Genomic DNA, 26,706 nt, shown 5'->3' with positions numbered 1-26,706 from the left:
TAAGAACGATTTGCACTGCCACAGCGATGGCTGAAGCAGACGACAGCGAACAGGTGCTGCCTAGCGCCACGCCGCTCGTAGGTGACGGCCCTAGCGGCAGAAGGTATGAACTAGAACGTGGGCGCTGGAAGAGGTGCTCTCTGGGCAGGTCAGGAGTGTAGTAGGTCATGGTTCTGTAGTACAGCCACAGCCATATCAATCCATCCATTTTACCACCGGCAGTGGGTTTCGTTTGTCGCACGGCGTAAACTATTCTTACACCGTGGTTTGTCGAGTTGAGGCACGTGTGAAGCGCACACACCACTTGCCGGCCGGGTCATGGCATCGCGAAGCGCTCTGCGAATCTTCGTGGGCAATTTGCCGTGGACGATCGGCAGAAGTAAGTACGCTCAATTTGCTTGCGGCAATACCTCCGACACAGGTTGGTATCGTTGTCCGCGAGCACGTGCAGCTGAACGGCCTTCGTCTTCAAAGCCGTGTTGGCATTGTTGATAGGTAGTCAGCGGCGTCATTGGCATCGACAGTACATATTTCAAGAACCTGCGTCATTCCGATCTCGTCTACGACTAAACCACGAAGGCGTCCTTGCAGTGATACTGGCATGGCTTGCACTGTGCTTCATACCGGGCTTGTTGAATGGGTCCTTTTCACGCGGCGACCGTCTTTTCGTGCAGGAGTGTAGTTAGAGCCTTCGCTATCTCCACTACTACAGTTAGGTCTCTTTGCGAAGGCCTCGGCATACGTTCGTGATGATCAGGGATTGGAAGGTGCTTGTCCTTCCCTCTGCGTGAAAGGAAGCTCCGTGCAAATTGCTCCCGGCCGTACAAGTTCGTAGCCGGAGGAAAGTAGTAGCACCATGCTGGAAACCTTCAGTTTATGATAGCCGCTTAGACAAGCCATTCACAGGAATGTGAAGGGTTACTTCACGTGGTTACAAATAACGGACGTGCCTTTAAAAGTAACTTGTAAAGCTCCTGTTTTCTTCTACTTATTTCTCGGCCGTGTTACGCGAGAAGAAGCCAAGTTTTAATTGTTAGCTGCATTAGCCAATGAATAGATAGGGCAGTCAACTTTATTATTACAAAGGGGAAAAAGCCAACAAAAATACATGAGATGGGAGTTAGAGATGCTTTGGTATCAACAATCATTAGTACACTAGAGCACACTCAAGGCTTTAGTGAAAATTTAAAGATAAAAGATAGCAGGCTACAGTTACAGGTTTAACTGAAACAACAAAAAAGCTAATTGAAAGCACGAACTGAAGATGCATAACATGTCCAATAAAATTCCAAATAGAAAGTGCCGTGAAAGTCTAAACTCTTGAAAGTATCTTTTTTTTTCTTCTGTGACACATGAAGTAACAGTATCAGTTGAAATTGGCAGAGACATACAGAAGTAGCATTTAAAAGTAAACATATATGACACAAGTGTGTCTGGCTGGGCAAGATTATAAGAATTAAGGGACTCTCCAATCATGTGTATCTTTTGGTTTTCAAATTTTTAAACTGGCCCTATGTCTTGAAACCTGTTCGGCCTCTTCTTCAAGGGGTGACTGGTTGGCCCTGAAGCTAGCGCATTCCACTGTTTGTTTCTCTCTCCACTGCTGCTCTTCTCAATGCATTGTTTTCTCCATTCGTTCCGGAGACCGTGTACACGAACGCTCAGCGGTTCACATTCCCAGGTGTTTGTATATGCCTAGTCTTTTGGTGTGGCAGAAGTAGTGTTGGACGGTTGTTGTAGCCGAGGAATATGTTGATGCTTACCAAATTATTACTATTCACTCTGTCACGTTCATGCGCTGTAGGCAACAATCGCAGCAGACAAACTAACTTTTGTTCTCCTACCCCCCTCGACTACTTCAGTTACTGCAAATATATCTCTTACTAGAACTACGCATATATTTCCCTGCTCTTTCGAAAATACGTGCATTCACCTGGATGTGCTCAGTGCCATGCCACCTGAGGAACTGTGCAAGTTGTTGGCGGTCTTGCCATCCACGAAGCTGGTTCCATTTCCTCGCATTTGTCTGCCGTCAGTGGGCTTGTCCCTTTTCTTGTCGCGCGACCAAAACACCACTTGGAAAATTCCTTGGGTGCATGGCCATTTATTTAATCAAGACTCCTTGACTCCGTCTTGGAGGCCTTTCCTGCAGTCTCTCTTTTTTCTATGTGCTGTAATCGCTATTGCATTGCACTGCAAAGCATGACTTGATTCCTGGCCACAGCAGCCGTATTCCAGTGGTTGCAATACAGCTTCCAATGCAATGCGACACAAAGCAGTGCAATACAATTTATTAGGAAAGGGAAAATAGACAACCATGGAAATCAGTATGGATTTCTCAGAAAGAAAATCTTTGCTGCCAAAAAATTTGCCCTGCCCTCAGACCAGGAGAACGAATTTGATACGAACTAACTAGCTTTTCTGTCTGACGAATTCATAGGAATGTTCTTCTGGCTTCATGCTACAAATGCGTGGTTGTCTATTTTCTCTTTTCTAACCCTTCTGCCACCATGTTGGTTTCTGCAGAACTCATTTGCAATGCAATATATTCCAACGGAGTTACAATAAAAAAATTACATCTACTGTGCAGCACATGATACAACCTTGGTTTGCTAAAATCACTGTCCGCACACTACAGTGCACCTCTCAATGGTTATATTCGCATTTCATCACTTGAAATCCCAGAATATAACAAAATGATAGCTGTGCTGTTCTTATGTTCTCTCCATAAATATTCTGGTCTCCCTTTGTACGAGTACTGTGGGCATTTAGTATACGCATCCTCTTCACCGGTACATTATCATCATTATCATGTGTGGCTCATGCATCCTCATCGTTGTCGCGTAGCATCATCATCTTGGCTCATTCATCGTAGCTGTCGGCTGCCAGTTCCTCGGGCCCAATAAAAGGTAATCTAAACCAAGACTTCATACGTGGTGGAGGTGCTGGGTAGTAGCTTGCGCTAACTGCACCAGGAGAGAGAGAAGTCAGGGGGACAGGTGACGGCTCACGCGGTGGTGATGAAAAGCTCGTGGGAAAGCTTGTGGGAGGTGCGGCAGCAACCGACGCGTACGTTCGTGGCGGGGACGTCGAGCTGACGGTGCCTGGTGGTGCGGCGGCGGTGTGCGGGAAATGGTAGAGTACGAGAGACAATGGGCTGCAGGTTGGCCATGTGGGTCATGGACGTGAGCTCTTCCCTGATGACATCCCGCAATGACGTTGAAGAGGACTGAACGGGACACACTGAAGGTAGTGTGAATCCAATTGATTCTAATTCTTCGCGTATAATCGCCCTTATCGTGTCTCGCAGGTTTGGATCAGTCGTAATACGGGCCGCGTCACTGTCTGATTGTAGGCGCATAGACTCAAGTTCTTCGAGGCGCTGACAGGTTGTCGCAACGTCAGCAACGGTAGCCGGATTCTGGATCGCTAGGGCATTGAATGCGACGGGTGCAATCCCCTTAAGAAGCTGGCGCACCTTGTCTGATTCTGTCATTGGTGTGTCAACCCGGCGGCAAAGTGAAAGAACATCTTCGATGTAGGATGTGTACGACTCCCCGATGTGCTGTTTCCGAGTCGCGAGAGCTTTCTTTGCGAGAGCCGAACGAACAGCCGGTGTGCCAAAGACATGGCGAAGCTGATCTTTGAAGGCTGACCAGTCGGGGATGTCGATAAAGTGGTTGAGAAACCACGTCTTCGCGACACCCGTGAGGTAGAATGACACGTGACCGAGTTTGTAGGTGTTATCCCACCGGTTAGCAGCGCCGACACGTTCGAAATCGTCCAGCCATTCTTCCACATCTTCCCCGCGCATACCAGCGAAGGGATGGGGCTCACGCTGGAGGCTGTTGATGACGTGAGAAGGCGCGGCATGCGGTGGTTGAGTGGGAACGGCTGCAGCACCGGCCTCATCTTGGTGCAACATATTTCCGGACACCTGGCCCAAGCGGCGACCTGAACGTAGCTCCAGGGGGTAGAGTGGTCGAGAGGATGGCGGGGGATCTAACAGCACTCTCCACCACGTATGAAGTCTTGGTTTAGATTACCTTTTATTAGGCCCGAGGAACCGGGCCTAATAAAACTTACTTTCTTACATTCTTACTTTCGGCGATTCATACAAAACTTTGCCTCCATAGCCGCACCACTTCATAAGCTACTTGCTTCCGGTATGCCCTTTCAGTGGTCTCAGGAATGTGAATCGGCTTTCAACAGGTTGAAGAGTGCCCTCACGACCGACCCTGTACTTGCTCATTTTCACGATGATGCACCGACCTTCCTGCACACAGACACTAGCGGCCGCGGTTTAGGAGCCGTGCTCCTGCAACGCGACAACTCTTCGCGAGAGCGAGTCGTTGCATACGCCAGCCGCGTCCTCTCCGCAGCCGAGAGGAACTACACGATCACCGAGCAGGAGTGCCTCGCCATCGTTTGGTCAGTACAGAAATTTCGTCCATATCTGCATGGCCGCCATTTCACCATTGTGACCGACCACCATGCTTTATGTTGGCTTTCGACACTCAAGAACTTGTCGGGACACCTCGGACGCTGGATTCTACGCCTCCAAGAATATGATTTTGAGATCGTGTACAAGTGTGGCAGGAAGCATAGTGACGCCGATGCTCTTTCTCGCTGCCCACTACCAGCGACTCCACTCGGGGTTTCCGCCATCAATTTGCACAACACGCCCTCGGAGTCCACGTCTACGGCGGTTTCCTCTCTCGCCTCTATGGACCAGCTGCCTTCGGACGACCCGCACGATTTTCCTTCTCGACAGTTGGCTGACCCATACTGTCGACGTATTATAGACTACCTCACTGGCAGTTCCCGTCCACCTAATGCAAGGCTCCGTCGCCAACTCTCGCAATTTAAGCTGGACAACTCGGTGCTGTACCGCAAAATATACCATCCTGACGGTCAGCGCTGGGTTCCCGTTCTACCCCGATCGCTTTGGTCCGAAGTCCTCAGGGCACTTCATGACCATCCGACTGCTGGTCACCTTGGTTACCATAAAACCTACGATCGCCTTCGAAGTCGGTTTTATTGGCCAGGCATTACCACTAGTGTAGCTCGGTACGTCGGGTCCTGCACTACCTGCCAATGTAGAAAACTACCAACATCTGCTCCCGCCGGTAAGCTACAGCCTCTTCCGTGCCCAGCCACACCATTCGAAGTTGTAGGCGTCAATCTTTATGGCCCCCTCCCAGTCAGTGCTGCTGGAAACCGGTGGATGGTAACAGCCATTGACCATTTGACGCGCTACGCCGAGACGGCATCCGTTACTACAGGTTCAGCTTCTGAGATTGCCGATTTCATCCTCCGAGCCATTATACTGCGTCATGGTGCTCCACGTGTGTTGCTCAGTGACCGTGGAAGGGCCTTTCTTTCACAACTAGTGAACGAACTTCTTCAGGCCTCCGGCACAACTCACAAGACTGCCTCTAGTTATCATCCCCAGACTAACGGCCTCACTGAGCGATTCCACCGCACTCTTGCTGACATGATCGCCGCCTATATTCAACCAGACCACAAAAACTGGGACGTTGTTCTACCATTCGTCACTTTCGCCTACAATACGGCCATTCAGCGAACAACCGGCTACTCGCCATTTTACCTAGTTTATGGACGCTCCCCTACTTCTTTCCTGGACGTCTCCTTCTTTACCTGCCAAGCGAATTCATCTCCATGCTCATCAGAGGAATACGTTTCACGACTCGCACAGTGCCGCCAACGAGCTCGTATAAACACTGAAGCCCGCCAGCAAGACAGAAAGCTAGTTTATGATGAATCGCATCGTGATGTATCCTTCCAACCTGGAGACGAAGTGCTCCTGTTGACGCCTGTTCGCGCACCTGGTTTGTGCGACAAATTTCAGCCTCGGTTTATTGGGCCGTACACAGTTCTTGAAGAGACTTCACCAGTGAATTATCGCGTGACGCCACTTGTAGCCCCAGCAGATCGCCGTTATCGAACTACAGAGGTCGTCCATGTCTCCCGTATGAAGCCCTTCATGCGACGTTCTTTGTCCCCTTGACTTGCCGCGGCCAGGCTGGCCGCTTTCACGTGGGGGGAATTGATGTGGGCATTTAGTATACGCATCCTCTTCACCGGTACATTATCATCATTATCATGTGTGGCTCATGCATCCTCATCGTTGTCGCGTAGCATCATCATCTTGGCTCATTCATCGTAGCTGTCGGCTGCCGGTTCCTCGGACCTAATAAAAGGTAATCTAAACCAAGACTTCATAGTACTTACAACTTGTGCTTTAACAACAGTAGTTGCTGGTAAACGTGAGGTGAAATGAACGGATTAAACAGAAATTTTTTAGCACAAGTTGCGTTCCAGTGCACAAAGCTGCCGAAGTATAAATCATTGTCTTTTTTTTCTTCTGCCTATATATAGTTTGTGAGTGACTTGCTCAGCGCACAACTATTTATTCTTTATTTGTATGCGGATTCACTGCTGTAGTGGAACAAAGGCAATCAAGAACATGTTCACTGCTCTTGCTTATATGTATATCATTCATCTGCAAATAATGATGGACCATTTTAAAATGAGTCAACTTTACACAACTTAATTGAAAGGTCCTTGGTATGATTATAATGCAAGAAAGAGGAGGTGGTAATATCTTGATCTGTGCATTTTTAGTAATTAATCCTAATTACTGTGTAATAAATATAAGTTTATTTTCAGCTCAGCCAAGCTGTGCTTCATTATTTAGAGAATCGACTCAGCCTGAAAATTAATGCACAAACGTTTATGTACCTTCCGAGCAAAGAAAAATTGTAACTTTGGCATGGCTCTTGAAACTGGGCATATCAAACAGCTCGTTCAACGTTGCAGTGTCTTTAGCGAAGTCATTCTATGCAGCAATACTGCCACGCTCCTTTCTCAAGTGTTGTTATCGCCCCATTACATGTATAAGCACTTCCTTGAGCAACTACGCTGATTGATTAAAGAACCATCGAAATAATTGTAGAATGGTCTGATGTGATTACGCGCACAGCGCGAAGATTAGAGATTGTTCTGGACCATACGTGACCGCTAGCAATTATGCTGGAACATTCGACGACACATGCATAAATGCCGACACGCATCACCGTTTGTCAGTTGATCGATGGCTGGTGCCCTGTTCGCCGCTTTCAGTGTCGGTATCTTGTAATCCGACTTTCCTTTTATGTGGTCACAAGTTTGGCCCCAAAAAACAGTTTCATCTTCTATATGCAGTCTGCTCTCTTGGGTCACGTCACGACCCCGTGACAATATGCAGAACACTGAAGCTAGATGAGTGCTAGATGCGCACTCGGAAAGTGTGCACAAATGTACAGATTGTGTTTCAAGGCAGCTGAAGTAACACGTAGTGTGTGACAAGCCTCTGCAGTTGATGTGTAAAATTGTACACATTGCCACTCAAGTGGATATTTCAGGTGCTATTACTGAAGCTATGAAACAAGCTCTTCTTTTTTTTTTATCTTCCTCTATTCTGAGGTCAGGTTACGTAGCCTGATAATCGGTATTTCATAGTTGAGCTGACATTGTGATTAGTGACAGCCACTAAGTTGCTGTATAATAAACCTACGCATAAATAGGAAAGTCATTGTGATGGTGCCCCTTTTTCACTGCCTGTTCACCTGCACGACTAGTATTGCACTGTATTCACAATGGTTGAAGCACCTTTCAACATACTTTTTGTTAAAGGGGTACTGGCACAAAATTTCGCGACTGAGATAGCCTGAGGGATCGATTCCCACGAACATTCGGATATCATCTGTAATATATCTACAGGGAATATAGCATGAAGGTATTTTAAATTAATTTTGAACTTTGCGTGAGCACCTGACTCCGTCGGGCCGTTGACATCCTCGAAGGGGACCCTTTGGAGACCCTCTACTTCTTACACGTCACCACGCTGTAGTCAGTGAAACAAGTTATGACGACATCATAGCCTCCATTTTTCTTTTGCCATGTTTTACTCCGCAGTCTATACTTCTAGGCAGCTGGTCACGAGTGCATGGCCGTGGTGCACGCTTTGAAAGTTTCGTGTTTGGAGACACTGCAGTCTAGTTTCTTCCTATTCGAAATTAATGCTTGTCGCAGACCGTGTAAAAGTGTGTCACAGTCCTGTGTGCTGACGTGGTCAAGAGCTGCACATGCTAGGTGGCGATAGCGGTACCTGGCGACTTCTCGTTTTTGGAGCTCTCTCAAACTGAAACTGGTCGACAATGAGGGGTGTGCAATTGATTATCTGTCGAGTGCTGTAGCAAACTATGTGTCGTGTTATGACTAACAGGCCTACAGCAACACATTGCAGCAGAAAAAGGTGAGACCAAAGTTTTTGTGTCAGTACCCCTTTAACAAATAGTGCAGGTGCAAAATTGAATGCATCTAAGGTGGTAATTCATTAGAATAAAAGCTGGTAAAACTAGAAAGCTCATTCTACTTCACAAGGAATATGTCTGTAATCTGAATTATAATGATGGCTTTGATAAAGACTTTATATTTTTGTGTTATCTGTTGAAAAATTTGGAGACCCTTAAGCTTCGCCTTCAGGAGTTGAATGCAATAGCGATATTCTTTGCCTAGTGTGTACTCCTAACATTTAGTGTGAGTGAGTGAAACAACTTCATTAGGTCCATAATGAGCGCGAGGTAACTTGACGTCACCTGTATGAAATATTTTCTAGCTTGCTATGCACCTATTACGTCGCCTTTAGGGTGCAGTAGCGTGTGTGCTTTTTGTAGTGGGGCACTGGCTATGAAGTCATCATGATAATCCCATATTGTGATGCCCAATGGCAATGTACGCTTGTACCACGCAATATTTCATGTTGTATCGTGAAGCATGTATATAGGACGCATGTGTTTCTAAAGCATGAGAGTTACTTTCCCTGCATTTCAAAACAGAGAAAGTTATTTTCACTGTATTCACAAGCAGAGGCATGGCTGTTTGGTAGAACAACCACTTGAATCCCCACTCAGACCCAGAAATTTTATTATTTTATTTGTACCTTTCACGATTTTTCTATCACGCAAAGATAATTTTCTGCTCACAACCAACGACACCAACGCCGATGTTGTAATATCTGTTAAACGAGCTCTTTAATGCTATCGTGCTAACATCACCTTCTGTGTGGTCTTTCCTTTATATGTAATGATTGCGACGCTATATTATGAATAAGAGACGTGGCCTGGCTCATACGCCATGTTTATTCTATTCTGACTTCTTCCTCCTCAGCTTCTGTCAACCATCGCTACCTTCTTACGTTACAGGATTCCCCCTCCCCCCGAAAGAATGTGCGCATTGCATATTACAATGCATGATGAACAAGCAGTCTTAGAACTTACAAAAAAAAATGTCCAAATGGGCTGTCGTTTTACATCACATTGAAGTTCCGTAAGGTCGTACAAAGACTTCACAGGAGAGGGCAGTAATCCGGTGTTATCAAGTACAGTTCTGGTGGGCGAGGCTGGCTGTTACGCTCTGGACAACATAAGCATTCTTTGAGCTTGGAAACAGACGGAAATGCAGCCGGTATTCTTGCAAGGAATGAACGAGGTTGGAACGCCTTGCAGGATCAACAGTTTTGTGGCCGTCGCATTTTTCGTTGTGAGTGATACAAACGCCGTGCATGCAGTTTGCATGCCATTGATCGGGGCTGATTGGGCGCTGCTTGTGTTCCTGCAGAGTATAAGTGGTTGTTTTGTGGCTTCTAGGGAGTTTTCTATGGCGACGGCGTAGATGTTCAGATCGAAGGCGCAATCTTGAATTGAACACTGGTGCAGTAAAGTTCCTTCACTTTTCTTTCTGCGAAAATGGCTCAGATGCGGAACTGATCTTTTTTCAGTGGTCGTTGTTCACGACATTCTTTAAGCGGCAAGTATGCTTGCGATGTAGCTTTAGCTATTCTTTGTCTTTGTTGGTGTGGCTGTTTTAGCTCTTGAGGTTATCCTTGTTGCTTTTGTTGGCATTGCTGATGTTGCAGTATCTGACGAGGTGGACTTCCTTTAGAAACATGAGCCCGCTTTTCTTTGCAGGTTGACGTGACCAGCAAATAATTGGTACTTGTTAGGGTGTCGCGATGCGTGTTAGGCAATGAAAGTAGTGTGCCAGAATTTACAGAAAGATCTGGTGAAGCTCTTTCAACGCCGTTTTTAATGGTCGCTTTTGGCACAGGGCAGTGCTTGAGAGTTGATCCCTTCGAGCCTTCTGTGTTGGTTAGACTCTCAAGTGGCTGGAAACTCGACGGCAACACCACGAAAGGCTTGGTTTGATCAGATTTTACTCAGAAATGTCTCTCTGTCTGCTCAACTTTGGAGCTCAGCAGTTCTGATGCATGAATATGGACCGTAGACCTTGGGCTTGGCTGAGTATCTTCGGAGTTCCTAAGCTCTATACCAACCGTAGCAAGCGTGTGAGGCGTAGGGCGGGCGTTGTGAGTAACTGAAGAGCCAAGTGACGGAAAACCAGGTAATGGGCCAATTGTACGACATGGGGAGTACAGAGCACTGGATGATTCCGTAACACGAGTCCTATGATGCAGTAACGATGTAAAGGTCAATTTTCGTGCCGTAGCAAAACACGGTGGAAGGTCAACTCCTCGTGGAAGCAGATCTTGATGTCTTTCACTGAGCGGGTGTTTGAATTGGTCTTGTCGGAATGGGAATGGCCGACTCAACTTGGGTGTTTTAGGGCTTGAAGATTTGATATGTGGGGTTTAATGTCTCAAAACCACCATATGATTAGGAGAGACGCCGTAGTGGTGGGCTCCGGAAATTTCGACCGCCTGGGGTTCTTTAACGTGCACCCAAATCTGAGCACACGGGCCTACAACATTTCCGCCTCCATCGGAAATGCAGCCGCCACAGCCGGGATTCGATCCCGCGACCTGCGGGTTAGCAGTGGAGTATCTTAGCCACTAGACCACCGTGGCGAGGCTTTAGTGCTTAAAGACTGCTGGTGGTTGTGACAGCTGAGATCGATTGCCTTCAGATCACGGGGTATAAGCTAATATTTATCGTAATCTTTAAATCGAATGATCATTTCTTCTTTGATTTTTTCGCCACAATTCATCGTTTTCAATTATGTAGCTGAAGTAAAATTTGAATGCCTCACCAGTGATGTAGTTGGTGAAGTTTGTGACCATCTCCTGTTCCGACCAGGATGCAGCGGTGGCGTGGAGCTCGAATAGGTTGAACCAGTTCTGTACGGGTCCGTCGTCCGCTGCTCCAGTGTACTTGGGGATGTCAAGGTCAGCTGATGGTTCCGTCATGATGCTCGTCACTGTGTACTGCTAGAAAATGATTCGATAGTCAATGTATGGGCAGGGCGTCTTGTGCGGAACTGTGTTGATGATGAGCGACTGATGAAGGGGCTGGCAGGTCTTCATCCCAACGACTTGTGTGATGCTATTATGAATGGGAGACTTGGTTGGTTGGTTGGTTCCTCAACACCTTGGCGCAACCAACCTAGGGGGATAGGCCATGAATGGTACGGTGCCTTGTTTTTTAAATTCATTCACTTCTTGAAAGAGAGGGTTGCATTAATTAGGTAATATAGGTAATAATGAAAAGGTGTTAAACTTCTAAACAAAAAAAAACTTGAAAAAAGAAAACATAATAAACATACAAAAAATATACATAAAACAACTGAAGTTACTTATTTTTAGCATTCCATTCTTTTAGATTCTCGTAAGAAATTTGTAACAGTGGTAAAAACGCTCCTGTGGCTGAATCCAAATGCGACTGCGTTAAATGAAACAATCACCGGAAGTGTCAAGTTTAGCCCAACTTTCGTAGGGGTTTTTCTAGTAGACTTTCCCTTTGAGTTTTGAATTTTCGGCGTGGTCTGGCTCATGCACCATGTTTATACTATTCTGACTTCTTCCTCCTCAGCTTCTACCAACCATCGCTACTTTCTTACGTTATATGATCCTGTAAGTCAATTTATGGCAAGAAAGAAAGTGCAGCAAAAAGCAGTATATGCTAAACCCAAAGTATTATTTGATGAACGCACACATGATTAAAAAAAATACAATTGCCAATGTGGCCGGTGGACCAGCCTTTACCTGAGTGGACAAGGCCAGTCTACTGGCTGCAACGCTGGTGACTGAACTTCTTTTTGTGTCAAGTGCATGCATGTTCATTTTATAATATGCATGTATAGTATAATATGCATGTATAATTTACTTATCTGTGCAGATATGTCGCAGTCTCTCAGATGCATAAAATACTGTTTTTCCCGCTACACACTGAAAATAAACTGCAAATGAATTTATGAAAGCGTAAATCGTTCACGAAAGAATTGAAATCAATCAATCAAGAAGCAAGTACCAGTACATCAAATAGATAATCACTAATTGTTTGATGCAAACTACGAAGACGAGAAAATGTACACAGGATGCAATTTTTAGGTCCTCCAAGCAGTAAGGCTATGCCCAAGGCAGTACTACTACTTCTTGAGAGCGACAGACACCTTAATGATAAAACTAGAACTGCACTGCCTTCATTTAAAAAAACTTCGCTTCAGATATAGTGACGGGAAAGTGCATAGCTAGTATGTGCATATACCACAAAGATGAGAAAAATCGTACAGCAGGTGCCATTATTAGCACAGTTCCAGTTACAAGTTTTGTTGTCATGCCTTTACAGCAAAATCATCACCGTTGCGAAATTAGTTTGGTGACAAGCATGCAGCTGCAGTGTGCGTTTAATACCAGGATACGTAGCGGCCATAAGCACACAGCATTCAGTTTTTATGCTGTGGAACTTATAGTTCTGACTTCTAGCAGCGAGACGCCGTGAAACACCTGCCAGTGCTTGATCATAGTGATTAGTCCCTCATAAAACCAGTGGCCAGAGCAATGAGATGGTCACCAAGGGAAGGGCTGCAGGTCAGCTGGAATGATGAAATTTACTAGTTCGCAGGGATTACATGGAAACTGTTCACACAAGATGGGGTTAAATCGGAAATCGTTGAGAAGGGTATTCATCATGCAGTGGTTATCAAAGAGGGTTGTAACGATGTATTAGTTACTGTTTTTTATGCCGCACCAAAACATTCATATAAATACTCGTTCGTTGAATCGTTTTCTTCAGCTGTGAGTGCTTTTTTTGGCATAAAAGGATTTACGCTACCTCTTCCTCCATGTTTCGTGTGTTTGCAGAGGAACTACGTGAACACTTCTCACAGTTTGGCTACGTGGCGTCTTCTAATGTCATTTTTGTAAGTACAAGCACCATCTTCTTTGCTAGCTGTTGCATAGTGACATACACGGCATTTCTCGGCCCATGTGTTGGTTCTTTTAGGGTTCTCATTCACATTGCGATTTGTTTTCTGAAGATTGTGTTAGGTGGAAGTGTCATGGGTATTGTAAACAAAATGTTAATAACAAAGCCTCGTAAACAGCAAAGGATGTGGACACACATGACTAACACTGATATGGCATGAGTAGCATTCATGGAGCATCAGAGTTCGTCGAAGGTCCTTGCTTTTCCTGAGGTTGCACAAAGTCTGCATGTTCTCTGCTGCTGATATTGCTATAGATTTTTCAACCAGCCCCAGGGTTTACCGTGATTGGTTGTCTTACATGTAGGTTTATTTTTCTCGCTTTGAGTGGCCAGTTTGACTGTTTGCCCATTAGGTTATTTATTCTAAGTACAATTTTTTGTTAGCACAAGCCGTATCGGATAAGTGGTTGTTCTTTCACTGCTTACCTCGTGGTTGTAGCTGAGACTATCAATTTAGCTCTTGAAAAGCCACCGATACCTTTGAGGTTTTGAAAAATCGGTCGCCCAAAATTCACAAGTTGGACAAAGTTGAGTACAGTCAGTCACCGATTTTCACTAAGCCAAAAGGAGATCAGTATAGACTTTTCAGAAAGTAAAGCTTGCTGGTTTACATGCTGGTCCGATATTTGCACTTCATAGCGAGGTTAATACACAGGGTATCTTTTCTGAGACAATGTGGATTTTTAATAAAAATACTGGGCACCTGCTATCTTTGCACACGCACTGTACATCAAGGTGGAAATACCTTGCCGTTGGTGATGTTCATTGTTGATTGTGAAAAATGCTAGCTTTTTAGTTACCGATTTAAGTGAAGTTTGTAATGATAAAGTTCTAGGAAGCAATAACATATGGCATACTAAGCCTTTTTTTTTTATGACTAAGCAAGGATGTTGAAAACGTATGTCTTTCTATCTGTGAAAACGTACTTTCTATCTGTGAGGTAACATTTTATTGCATCTTGAGCAGGCCTGGTGAACAATGAATGGGCGGCAGTCAGTTTTTTCTAGTGAATGTATAGCTGCTATCAAAATCTAAAATGAATGTTTTTTTTTTTTTTTTCAAGTCCAGTCACTTTAGTCAGTTCATGTGTGCAGAAACTGTTGGAAGAACTGCAATGATGAAACATCCCATCTCTCTTCATGTCAGTTATTGAAGGAAGCTCTGTACGAAAATCTTAGTAATGAGTAGCCAGTGGCCCACAACCCTGAACAGTCCTGTACATGTAGAGAGGGTGTATTCAAAATAAAACATACACGAGTTTGTTTTCATTACTGTAAAAAATTAATTCATCACTTGGTAACACCACATATTGAACACAGAGCTGTGCATGGCCCGGTGATCTAACTTGTCCAGGCTTCACTTAATTTCACAGTCGTGCTTTTACAAGTTTTGCACAGGGGCAAATTTCAATTGGAAATGCTTCATAACACTTTCAGTAAACAGTTGCTAGTTGCAAGGATGACGCCCATCCATTCAAAGCAAATCTGAAGCCTGTACTATATCATTCCCATTGCGGTTTAAGCGCTGAATAGTGGTGCCAGATTTTTCTCTAGATTTTTCATGAAGCTCCATGTCCCACAGCTTGTCATTAACATGAAAATGCGCTGTTGCCACTCGTTAGCCATTACAGATCATGGTGTTGAGGTGTTTTGCGGCAGCAAATGTGAGAATATTGGATGCCGACAACAGTAGTTACTATGAGGTCAACAGGTACTATGTAGTCGACAGCATTGGTTGAAAAATACTGCAGAGAGTTACATGCAGAGAATATGATTATTTGCTCGCATTGCATATTATATAGCTTTTATCTGGGCATCATGCCAACCTTGCTCTCGCCCCCATTCACGTGCTAAAACATTGAGGATGTCTGCACTAACTTCACATTTCTCATGGCTGTATCAGCCATCAAGGCAAATTGCACAAGGTCGTCGGCAGAGCTATAATGAACTAGAAGAGGCGTAGTGGCATGATCGGAGGGGCTTGCCAGGTTGCCCGACGTCCCTTTATGTCCTGGACGATCACTGGGGTAGTTGGGGGCGCTGCTGCTCCGTTTCATATTGTGTATGGCGGTAGTATGGTGCGAATGGCTGGGCCTAACGTGTTCTCTGGCCCAACGTGCTAGTGATATTGGCTGGGCTTGCGTGCCATAAGTGTTGGGAGCACCCGCTGCGCTTTAGTGCCTTCTCATGTTGATCGTGAACCCGGAGCGTGTTCGCCGCGTGCAGCGTACGGCATGGCGAAGAGGCGGACACACTCGCACTGCTTCACTCCAGGCTGCTGCGCGGGCTACTCGAATGGGCCAAAAGCATAGCTGTTCTCCGCACCGAAGGATGACGACCTCCGCAAGAAGTGGTGGTGAAACTATTGCAGGAAAGATGAAGCTTTCAACATTTATTCAGCTCTCTGCAAGTACGACTTTGAAGCACAGTTCCTTTTGCATGACTATGTGCACATCATAAACGGCAGCGAAGTGCGGATTTCGAGAGAGAAGCCGTCGCTAGCTCCTGACGGCGTGCCAACAGTGCTTCCAGGCCGCCCATCGTATCTCTCCGCTGCAACGCCGTGACAAAGCCCAGAAGGGAAGGGGAAAGCTCTGTTGTCAACTGAATCGTAGCGGAAGAAAGCGTGCCAACAAAGTAGGTGCCGATCCTGCAGCTACGAGGGATGATGGTGGAGCACCAGTAGATGAAAATTCGCCTGCAACAGACAGCGACTCATTTTCTCTCGACTGCCTCTGAACCATGAAACCCCTTTCCCAGGATTAGTGTAGCATTGAATTGCAGTCTCGAGACCATGGTGTTTACGACATTTCTCTGAAATGAACGAAGAACCTGAGATGTGTCTCGATAATGCAGTGTGTTTCACAGCGTTAGGAATAGAATTACTGAAAATGTGTACAGTATTTAAGGGGTGCTGCTTCTGAAAAAATCTTTTGTGTCTGATGCAGCAATATTTTGCAAGATGCACATGCCAGCTGTGCTGCAAAGGAGCTATCGACATTGAGGACTTCAGTCAGATTTCTCACTGAATTCATAATTGCATGTGTAAGGTTAGTGTGTGTAGGTAGCAGCACCGATAATATCTAAATCTGCAATCATTGCGATATGAAAATCCGTGGCAACCGTAGGCTGGCGTGCCATAGCCATATGAAAAGTTCAGCAGCACCATCTTGTGGCATTCATGCCAAGATTGGCCTTCTATGCGAAGCTATTTGTGCCTCTACATCTTTTCTAGTTCACTATAGCTGAGCCCCTAAATGACAAAAAACACTGGATTGTGCATCATTGCAATCCGGTTTATCAATTGTGTAGCAATGTTAAAGAAAGTGATCTTTGACTAGTATTGGCTCGAGTTATTCGTGCACACAAACTAGTGTTCTTGCCAAATGCAATTTGTCAGAACACATTGCTCGGTGGTGTGGACCTTGAAAACCTCGCTAAAGCTCTCCATCTGTCATCTCTCATAGGACAAGAAGACCGGGATGTCGAAGGGCTTTGGATTTGTTACATTTGGCAATCGTGATGGCTTCATTAGCGCCACAAAGCAACAACAGCACGTTCTTGAAAACTTTACAGTAAGATTTTCTCTATTTCAAGGGGAGGGGAGGAAAAGTTGTTTTTAGACTGCCTTTTTTTTCTGCTTTTACTTATGCAGACAGCAAGAATAAAGAAATCTTACTTTGCAATTTGCACAGGGTTGGGATACAAGTGGCACGGACACCTGAATCTGTGCCAGTGGCTCTTAGCCTGACAAACAATAAGCTGATCTTATTAAGTGGATACTGTCAAAAGGCTGTTGCACTTTTTTTGCTTGTTACGCAGACATGATGACGATTGTAGCTCCTTTGATGATTCAGGCAGTCTCCATTCATCTTGTGCTTGCATATAAATGATATCAGATTATCTCAACAAGCTATAGTGGTTGGTAATGTCTGAAGCTAAGACTTCTTTTGCTAACAGTATGGTTCAAACTGGCAAAATTTGTGGTACAGTCTCATGTGAAAAGATTGGCACAAGTGACTGGTTGCTGGAGCGACAAGATTGCAACAATGAGCACTGCTTCTCCCCAGCACACTGATATTGAGAGTGCCCGCATTCCATTTTCCAAGGCAGTGGTGGCCAGCGGTAATTACTCCAACAAACAGCTTTTTCGGGGCAACTGCGATAAAGATACACTTGCTCGTAACTCCGGCAAAGAAAAAAAAAGTGACATGCTTTACCACATCTTCCGATAACCCGCCATGGTGGTCTAGTAGCTGAGGCACTCGGCTGCTGACCCGCAGGTTGTGGGATCGAATCCCGGCCGTGTCAGCTGCATTTTTGATGGAGGCGAAAATGCTTGAGGCCCGTGTGCTCGGATTTGGGTGCACATTAAGCAACCCCTGGTAGTCAAAATTTCCGGAGCCCTCCACTACGGCGTCACTCATAATCATATGGTAGTTTTGAGACGCTAAACTCCTACAATTATGTTATTAATAACAATATTATTATCATTATTAAACATCTGCCGATAAGCAATAAGCAAGTGTTTCCTAAAGGTATAGGCTTTTCGAATAGACCAACAGCAAAAGGGCTGCTCTATTCCAGTCCACCGGTCGCCCGTTTTAGTAAATGAAATGTGCTTGGCAATATCGATATTGGCATGCTCTTGAACAACAGTACTGGATGTCACAATCTTGCAGCTCTGGCCACCAGTCACTTGGGGTAATCTTTTTTGTTGTTGTTGCGACTGTACCTGTGCTCTTTTCGAGTGGTGCTGAGAAGAAAACAAAAATGCATTGAATCTCACAGTTCGAGCTCTTTGACTGCAAGTGACCTTGACTTTCCCTTTGGCATAAGTGGTGGACATGTAGTAAAGTCCAAGCTCAGTACAGTGTAAAAATAATAATAATAATAATTTAAAAAATTAAGAAAAGAAGATCATTTTGGATTCGAATCATCACCTGTATTACAAGTTTTTCGTACTGAAGAGTAAAGCAAACATAAAGACGGTGAAACCTTATCCTCTTCAAGTGCGGGTGATGTTGAGTTGGCATCACATGACACCGGTGATGTACAGTAAAGCCCTGCCCTCGGATCATTGTAAAAATGTTTCCTTGTTGTAAACTTCACCTCTTTCTAATGATCAGAACAGTTTAAGGGATGTTTCATGGCAGAGAAATCCTTGGGGGGCAGGGGGAGAAACTGGGATTGTAGATCATGCAGTAACAATGTCATGGATTAGCGAGTTAGCTTGACCCTCATGTGCTACCTCAGGGGAAGACGGGGACATTTTCCCTGACAGGTGAGACTATCCCCACTCCCCCCATGGTGGGGGACATAGCGGAATTCCGGGCAGGTGCTTGGCCACATAGTACCAATTGTGTAGCGGCAGCAGGCATTCATTTTGCAGCTGGTGAAACTAAAGTCCCTAGATTATCCCTGAGGATTTGACCTCTATGTAAATACTGCTTAATTTAAACACACAAAATGTCCATCCAGCATTTCTCAAGGGCCCTGCAGCAGAGGTGGCACTAGGTGTCTAGTTTTTACTTTTTTTTGCTTTTGCAAGAGAGGCACCCATAATAATTTAGTTTATTCGTTGGGGGTGGGGGAGCAGAGAAACTAGCAACTTAGGCGCTCTGTTTTGAATACATGTGGGGGGTAAAAACGGGGGTCTCTGCTCTGTAATGCTTTTCCTCACTACCAGAGTTCATTGTGTCGTGAAACACTTGCCGCAATATTTTTTCAAATCTGTCAAGTATGAGTGCAATCACAGGGATTTGTCGCATGCTTCAGGCGCCTTTCTCTTGTTTCGTCTCAATGAGTGTGCTAGACGAGGTATGGATGGGGATGACGGAAGGGTGAGAAGCTATGTCAGTGTGTGTCACAACCTGGAGTATTTTCTCTATATTTAGTTGATTTGAATGTCTTTATTCACTTCAGTTACAACGACAAGTACACCACCACCAGCTCGTGGCTACCACGGTAACTAGAGCACAAGAAGTGCTATTGTATGAAAGTCTGGCTGCTATTAGCTGGCGCATGCCAGAGGTTTTGGAAATAAAAATGTGCATAAGCAAGAACTGTCATAGTAGGCCCAGTTCAAAACAAGTGGCCAACTAAGGCATGTAGTGTTCAACATAGCAAAGCTGTAGTGCGCTACATGTTGCCTAATTGAAGTTAGAAAAAAAACAAGGGGGGGGGGGGGCATTAATTTAGACCGAAAGTACTGCTAAGTTACATTCTTTTTGGCATTTCAGAAGAGAGAAACATGTATATGGCTCCATGCGTCCTTACAACGACCGTGCAGTTCAACTATGTAGTTTACCACAAGGAAAGCAAGCAATTTTGAGCTATTGTTGTCCGGAAACTGCCAATTTTGTGCTGTGCTCAGAAAACATTTGGCAGGCATATTCACAGTGTACCTGACTGCAGATCAGAACTGTGTTTTGAATATGGTCAAAAAGTGTTTGGTGCATATGGCAGACAACATGATAAAAAAAAACACACATTGCGTGCTCTCCGCTTAGTAAATACACGAAGCAAGTTGTATTGCTGGCAGACATTTCTAGAGGTGCCCCATTGCAGAGCTGTTGCGTCTGAATCAGAAGCACTGGCCCATGCGGTGAAATAAAGGTAAAGAGAGAAAATGCTCAAGGACATGTTGGGTAGCAACATAACTTTTGGGTAGCACATCCTGCCCTCCCCCGTGTGCCATTTTTAGCACACTCGAGGTTCTGGAAGAAGAACAAGTGGTATTTGGTCCAATAACTCCACTCATAATTGACTAATCAAAATATCTTGTGGCAAGAGATTCGTGAAGCAGAAGATGAGACGACTAAAGTAACTTCATGATTAGTTATAAAGGTGTTCCAGGAGAAGCATATATTAAACCTGACAGTTTAAAGGGGCCCCGGAACACTTTTTTGAGTAACCATGGAATTAATTCACTGGAAAATCATATTGTCTCACAAATTCAACGCCGCAAAAATTTTAAGAATCCGTCCAGTACGGGCAGAGTTACAAAGATTTGTCGCACGCTGCAATCGCATTCTCTCTTCTCTCGTCCCGATGAAAGCTGAGCAGAAAGGGATGGGAGGAGCAAACAAAAAATGTCATGCGCGCTTCGTGACCTTGAGCACTTTTTCATTTTTTTTTTCTTCGAATACACAGGTTTTTCAGTCTGATCACACTCGCACGCCTGGACAAGTCACGGCCTCCCATGGCAATCTCTGTTACGACCGAGCGCACTATGTTTAAATCAACCAATGGTTGATAGATGGGCTTACTACGAGTGATATTTAGGCTTATTCTGTGATTTGTTGAGAGAAAAGAAAGCAATTTTTAGCTGACTTTGTGAATTTATTGTGAATTTTAGGCTGCTTGCTGCGCTGTAACGTTTGGCTTGAGTGTTCTCGGGAGCCTCTACTACGAATCGGCAGCATTTTATGACCATGCTCGAAAAGCGGTTTAGGGGCTCTTTAAGTATACACAATGGCGGGGGTGTTGTAGACAAAAGCGCTTGTGCTGATAAGTGTTTTGGAATACACCTACTAGCCATAAAAAAAGTTAATCGAGAGCGTCCTTTGGAAGTTGCTGAAGTTGAAGTGATGTGTAAGTGTATTAAATAAAGCTCTATTGTGGTAAATTCTGTGGTTGCAGCCTTTCCTGGAATGTTGTTGTCAGGTGACGACGACACGAAATCTTTCACAGTGCTTCCAAAGTTTGTCAGCGTCACCAAGTGTCCATTCAAAGGTGCATCTCACAACCACCAAAATGTGTGCTCTGCATTGAACTTTTATTGTCAGAATTTGCCTGACGTGTGCAACCCTCCACCGACATGAAGTATGTCAATGAAGATGTCATAGACACTGCTCTTCTATCGTGTTTGTTTGGTACCATTGGTACACCTCATTTTCATGGTCTAGGTGCACTCAAATTCTACAGGTGTGGGTGTTCAGCTCAAAGGGCAAAGCACTTGTCAGCACGTGGTATTAGGTTTGAACCCCACCTTTACCAAGGACATGTATTTTATTTGGTCATCTTTATTGCAGCGTTTCATCTTCCTTTGGTAGAAGGACAAATGGACACCACTATTGCTTTGTTCAGTTGGCATAAAAATGCTCCTGAATTCAAAAGGCATTAAGATTTACTTTGCAGTATTCCTAGAGCATCATGTTTTTCGTTATGTTGTTTGTGGCTTATATGTATATTATCTGCTTGTACAGCTCCTCCATCATGACTGCATAGTAAACAAAAGAAAACCAACTTAAAGGGACCCTGGTGTAGAAAAAAAAGACATGTTTGGTTGTTTGCTTTTTTTTAATAATAAGGCCTTTCTAACAGTATCCAGTGTCCTACACATTTTTGTGTGCTTTAGTTGAGCCAAGAAGAGCATGTTTTCAAGACCAACTGGGGAGAAGCCAAGCCCCTTTCTCTCGGATGGTGCGCAGCCTGAGCTTTCTGCCTCAAGCGATCTTTTTTAAAATAAAAACTAGTAATTTCTGTGAGCTTAGCAGGTTTAAAAGAAGGTATTCTGGCTACTTGAAAGCACACAATGCAGCTATCTATTTTATTTTGTCCAAGACTCTTGTGTTTAAACTTGACTGTACTTCCTGCTCATTTTAGAATTTGTTTTGCTCTTTTCAGCTATCTGTCCATCCTGCAACAAACTCATAGGCGCTGCATCAGAGAACCTTTCATGTAGATACACAAACTGAAATAAACACATTGTCTCTAATCGCTACACAACCATATGGGATACTTGCTATTCAGCTATTTGTTGTGAGGGCCAGATGCCTCATGAACAACTTAACGACTCTAAGCTTTAAGACTTGACAGCATCATCATCATCTGTGCATCAGTGCACCAGTCTACATTGGACCCACAGTCACTGGAATACTTGAATGCTATCTACAGATGTTTGACGAGTGGTTATGCAGCCTTTGTGACACCTTTCCTGGAGATGCTTCCACCACACCTACAGCACAGTGTTGACAAGCCGGAAGAAAAGCTCCTTTCACTTGTGCTTCTGATTGCTGTCTTGCTTGACACTGGCCACGTGGAAGTGTCAAGCGAGCATCGATCCCAGAAATTGTGTGAATCCCTCCTTTTTCTATATTTATGACCACATCTTGCATTGCTGTTCTGTTACCTCGTCAACCAAGCAAGTGACAACATTCACCCTAGTTACAATGGTCGCATGCATAATTGATGGCATTACGATATGTGCAGAACGCCAAAGAAGGGAAATCATAGCTTTTGAGAATTCAAAAGAATTTTCTTAGCTAACATGACATGTTTTGGATGATGTAACATCATCCAAAGATGTCACGCAGAAATGCATGTGACATTGCGTTGTAGTGCCGAAAGACTACACCCTTAACCAGTACAGCACTGATGCCTTTAGGAATGTGACACGTGCAAGCAAGCATGCTCAAATGATTGGCACATTTTCTTTACATTACACTGACAGATTGTCATTGAGTTATCATTAGGGGTGTATGTATATTTTAAATCTCGAATATTTTTCGAATAGCGTTTGCTATATTGACTTGATTCGCCCTGGAGTATTGCAATTCAAACTGCCTGACGAAAAATACAGTCAACGTCCAACTGGCAGTGGCACCTTCAGATTTTGAATATGCTTCACACCGTCGTTCACCCCATCACACTGTTTGCATCATGAACCTAAACCAACTCGCCTAGTATTGTAGGCTACTACACTGTAATACTGCAGCAAAGCTGCCTTTCAGGTACCGCAGTCGCAAATGTGTTGAATAAAGAATAATATTGTTTCCAGCATGGAGATAATAGCTGTGGCAAAGGTAAGAGTTTAATTAATGCTGTTTTGACCTGAAATTCGGGCAGGAAATCTGAAAAATTGAATGCTGAAGATTTTTAGCATAGAAAATTTCTGATGTTCTTACATATTAATGTCTACCAGGCAGATTTAGAACTCAAATCAGACAGAGCCCTTGTCTGCCATGTTAGTTGGGCTTCCCCAGAAGTTGAAAAAAAAAGGAGAGGCTGAGGAAATGGCATCTTTGCCTTCCATGTATAAATTTTTGTCCCCAACGCTTTGGTTGCACTGAATTATCTACATAAATACATTTCACACTGAGGTGGAACACTTTCATCTTCCATGATATGAGAAAATGCTTGGGAATCTTCTCCAACCTTTTTTTTTCTCTGCAATTCAGCTTCAAAGTTTTCAAAAAATATTCGAGAAATATTTGAAATTGGTTTGATTACTCCAATATTCGTATTCACTTTGCACCCAGAATTCTGCTATTTGAACAACGCTAGTTATTATGTTATGCTATTGCCATTGCCAATGACAGTTGCAATTCGTTGTGCAACTTATAGGAAAATTTTCAGCTTATGAGTATGCACATACTGCTGCCATGTTAGATTACTGGTCATTGCCTCCGAACTACATGCATGTATTTTTTTAAAAAGTGCCTAAATTGTGAGAGATGGTTCAAGCTTCTACTAAAAGGCAAACTTGGGGCAAATACCAAGTGTACATGAATTGCCAAGGTAGCATACTTGAGACCTCAAAGCGCCTTGTTTCGAATGAAATGGTTTTAAAATGACATGTTTCAAAAGAGTGCATTGGTGACGATACGTTTCACCTACCCACGTTGCCTGCACGGTTGTCAAGAGATCGTTCTTAAAACATGGAGGCTATGATGCGTTTCTTGCTCCTACTATAGAATGAAGTGTTTGCAATTGAAAAAAAGCATTTAGCCTTTGATATTTATGGCTTTTACTCATCTACGATGCTAGTTTGGATGTGCAACGTCCAAAAGGGTACTTTCTCAAATAACTGAATAGAAAAGCACAGCTAGCATTTTATTCCATTTTAGAATGCACTCCAATAGTCTAATTATAGGTGGTTAAGTACTAGTCGAGTACTAGAATTATATACTGGCATGATGCTACGTCATTGGGGTAGTACTAAATTGTCTTGCTGGACTCTCACTTGAAGTGGTGATGCCACTAATAAAATGCATTTTTTCCCCAAAAATTACATACTTGTTTTGTTTTTACTTGCTTTCACAAATTTAGTTCCTCTACATTCATGACAAAAAGAAAAAAAGGAAGTTGTAAATAAACTCAAAGCAGGTTAAAACGCTTTTAAATAGCACAAGGTGGCTATTAAAAACTATAAAGAGCCGTGTATAAGATACCGTGCATTGACTGTCGTCCAGTGTATATTGGCGAAACGGCAAAGTTTTTAGATGCCTCAAGGAGCACCAACATGATGGGACTAATAACAGTCCCACGACAAACGCCACTGCTGAACATGTGCATGAACATAGGTAATTGCATCATTCACTGGCACAACGTAGCTGTCATCACCAAGAAAAAGAACATGTCATCTCGCCAGCCCCTTGAATCTTTTAATCATCCAGTCCATGCCAGCTACAATGAACAGGACAACATGGGCTATGCCTGCTATCTACGCCTGCTCGCTGCGTTTCCCAATGATGCAGTGATGTTCTGTACTATGCCGAAGAATTCTCATTCAGAGACATGGATATTCCCTGTTTCGACGATTTATCCCTGCGAACATTGACGAAATTCCTAGCATACCTCCCTGCACAACAGTACTAATTTCCACCCCCGTCCACGCACACACATACTATAGTTACTCGTGTCTGACTTATTGGCAACTTTTAAAATCATGGCTAGCCCCTCCTATACCGCACAACAAAAGCATGACTTTATTAATTCACATATTGTTAGTACACTGCACATTGTGGGCTTCAAGTCTAACACCAATAGTGAAATAGAAATCACTCTGCCTAAATATCAGAAACAAATCTCAAGGGCTATGCTTGCATTGTGCAAGCGCCAGGATCGATTACAGCAGATGAAGGCGCACTGCGAACACTAATTATCGGTCGTCGCAACAGAATTTAACCATTCCTGAAATTTCCCGCAATATCGCGATTCCCTTTTTCCCTTTGGCTCAAAGTGACAGGCGAAAATTTCAAAAAAAGGAAAATTCCCTGCACGAAACATCACTGCATTGACAACTTCTAGTCCAGGTTGGTGAAGAAGAAACCCATTTGTGGTTCAAAAACGTTAGATCATTAATTTATTTCAACATCATCATCAGACTTGGTCAGTGTGTTTCATCTCATTCAATGCATGGCCAGACGAACTATTGTCAAACTCTTTGACTACTGCGAAGAACTGACTGTGTATGTAGAGTCCCCAGAAAACTGTCACCTGGGTGCTTGCCATTGCATTTTGCATGAGGAGTTCATGAAAGCCACATGCTCATGATAATCATAATTCCCAAGGTTTCATGATGGAAGAAATCGTGTTAAAAAGTGTATCTTTGCTGATGCTGATGCTTTTCTGATGAGCTTTCATTTCTACATCTAAAATGCATTTTATTCCAGATAGAATGGTGGGCAACTTAATTCTTGAGATTAGACATCATGTTTTTTATACTTCTGACAGGCAGGTCAGGTTGAAAATTTTCTCACGTATTCCTTAACATGTGAAGTGTGCGAGTAAGTATATATGAATATTTCCGTAGCTGTGTGTGCCTTTCTGGCTCTCCTGTGACCCAGGCGACTTGATCGTGCTCATTACGAACGCTGGCACAATAGTGAGAACCCCTAAGCGGCACGCATATATCTATAGGTTACTGGCACCCTAGTGACATGGGCACAGCAAGCACAGGCCGGACGCTCCCAAAATAATGAGAACCCTGAAGCGGCAAGTAGGTTACTGGCACGGGCACACCATGTACACTTGAAAATTATGGACCATCTCCTTGAAGGTAACCCGGATAAGATGCGAAGCAGCAGCGTTGCGAATGACGACCTGCGGCCGGTTGAAACAAGCGTCGACACGAGTGCTGGAGAAGAGTTTGAAGTGGAACTCAGTATAGTGTTTGCTCAAGTAAACATCTGTTTAAACTCGAAGACACGGGAGGCAGGTTGGGTTTTGTGTTTGTTTCATCGCAGATAAACGAGACGAAAGAGTGCTTCCAATTGACGTGCGGTCGAGCATTGCGGGTGGTGAAGAGGGTGACGTGAGAGAGAAGTGTGTTGCGAGCAGGCAGAGGGGCCAGCAGCTGCTGTTGGTGAAAGACAGAGTGACGTCAACGCACCACTGCGATTCAATCTAATTGGCACTGCTCCAACAACTGTGGTGAGAAGGTTCGTTAGGACGTACGGGGCAGCTAAACACAGCTAAACTAGTCAAAGAGCTGCTCACTATCTAAAACAGCGAGAGCTGATGGGAAAACATTACAGGGAAGTGTAAACTATATGAGCAAACAGCTCGCCGTCAGATTCAGTGGCAGTCTGGCAACTTACTTATGCAACACCAAGCAGAACCTTGCCCATCGCTGCACAGAAACAACACAACTACATTCGTGCGGCGGAAGGGCAGGCAAACATCGAGAGTTT

The 26,706-nt window shown here is 44.2% G+C and overlaps 1 protein-coding gene across 1 annotated transcript; it reads left to right on the top strand.

Annotated features, from left to right (window-relative positions):
* Positions 1–182: 182 nt before the first annotated feature.
* LOC119178700 (SRA stem-loop-interacting RNA-binding protein, mitochondrial) lies at positions 183–22,018 on the top strand. The gene is made up of 4 exons (XM_037429931.2): positions 183–379; positions 13,163–13,221; positions 16,753–16,860; positions 21,917–22,018. The coding sequence occupies exons 1-4, from the start codon at positions 319–321 to the stop codon at positions 21,944–21,946; spliced, it is 258 nt and encodes an 85-aa protein (XP_037285828.1). The 5' UTR covers positions 183–318; the 3' UTR covers positions 21,947–22,018.
* The last annotated feature ends 4,688 nt before the right edge of the window (positions 22,019–26,706 follow it).

This window comes from Rhipicephalus microplus, chromosome 1, assembly GCF_043290135.1.
Source record: "Rhipicephalus microplus isolate Deutch F79 chromosome 1, USDA_Rmic, whole genome shotgun sequence".
NCBI lineage: Eukaryota > Metazoa > Arthropoda > Arachnida > Ixodida > Ixodidae > Rhipicephalus > Rhipicephalus microplus.
This window is presented reverse-complemented; position numbering and strand designations above follow the sequence as displayed.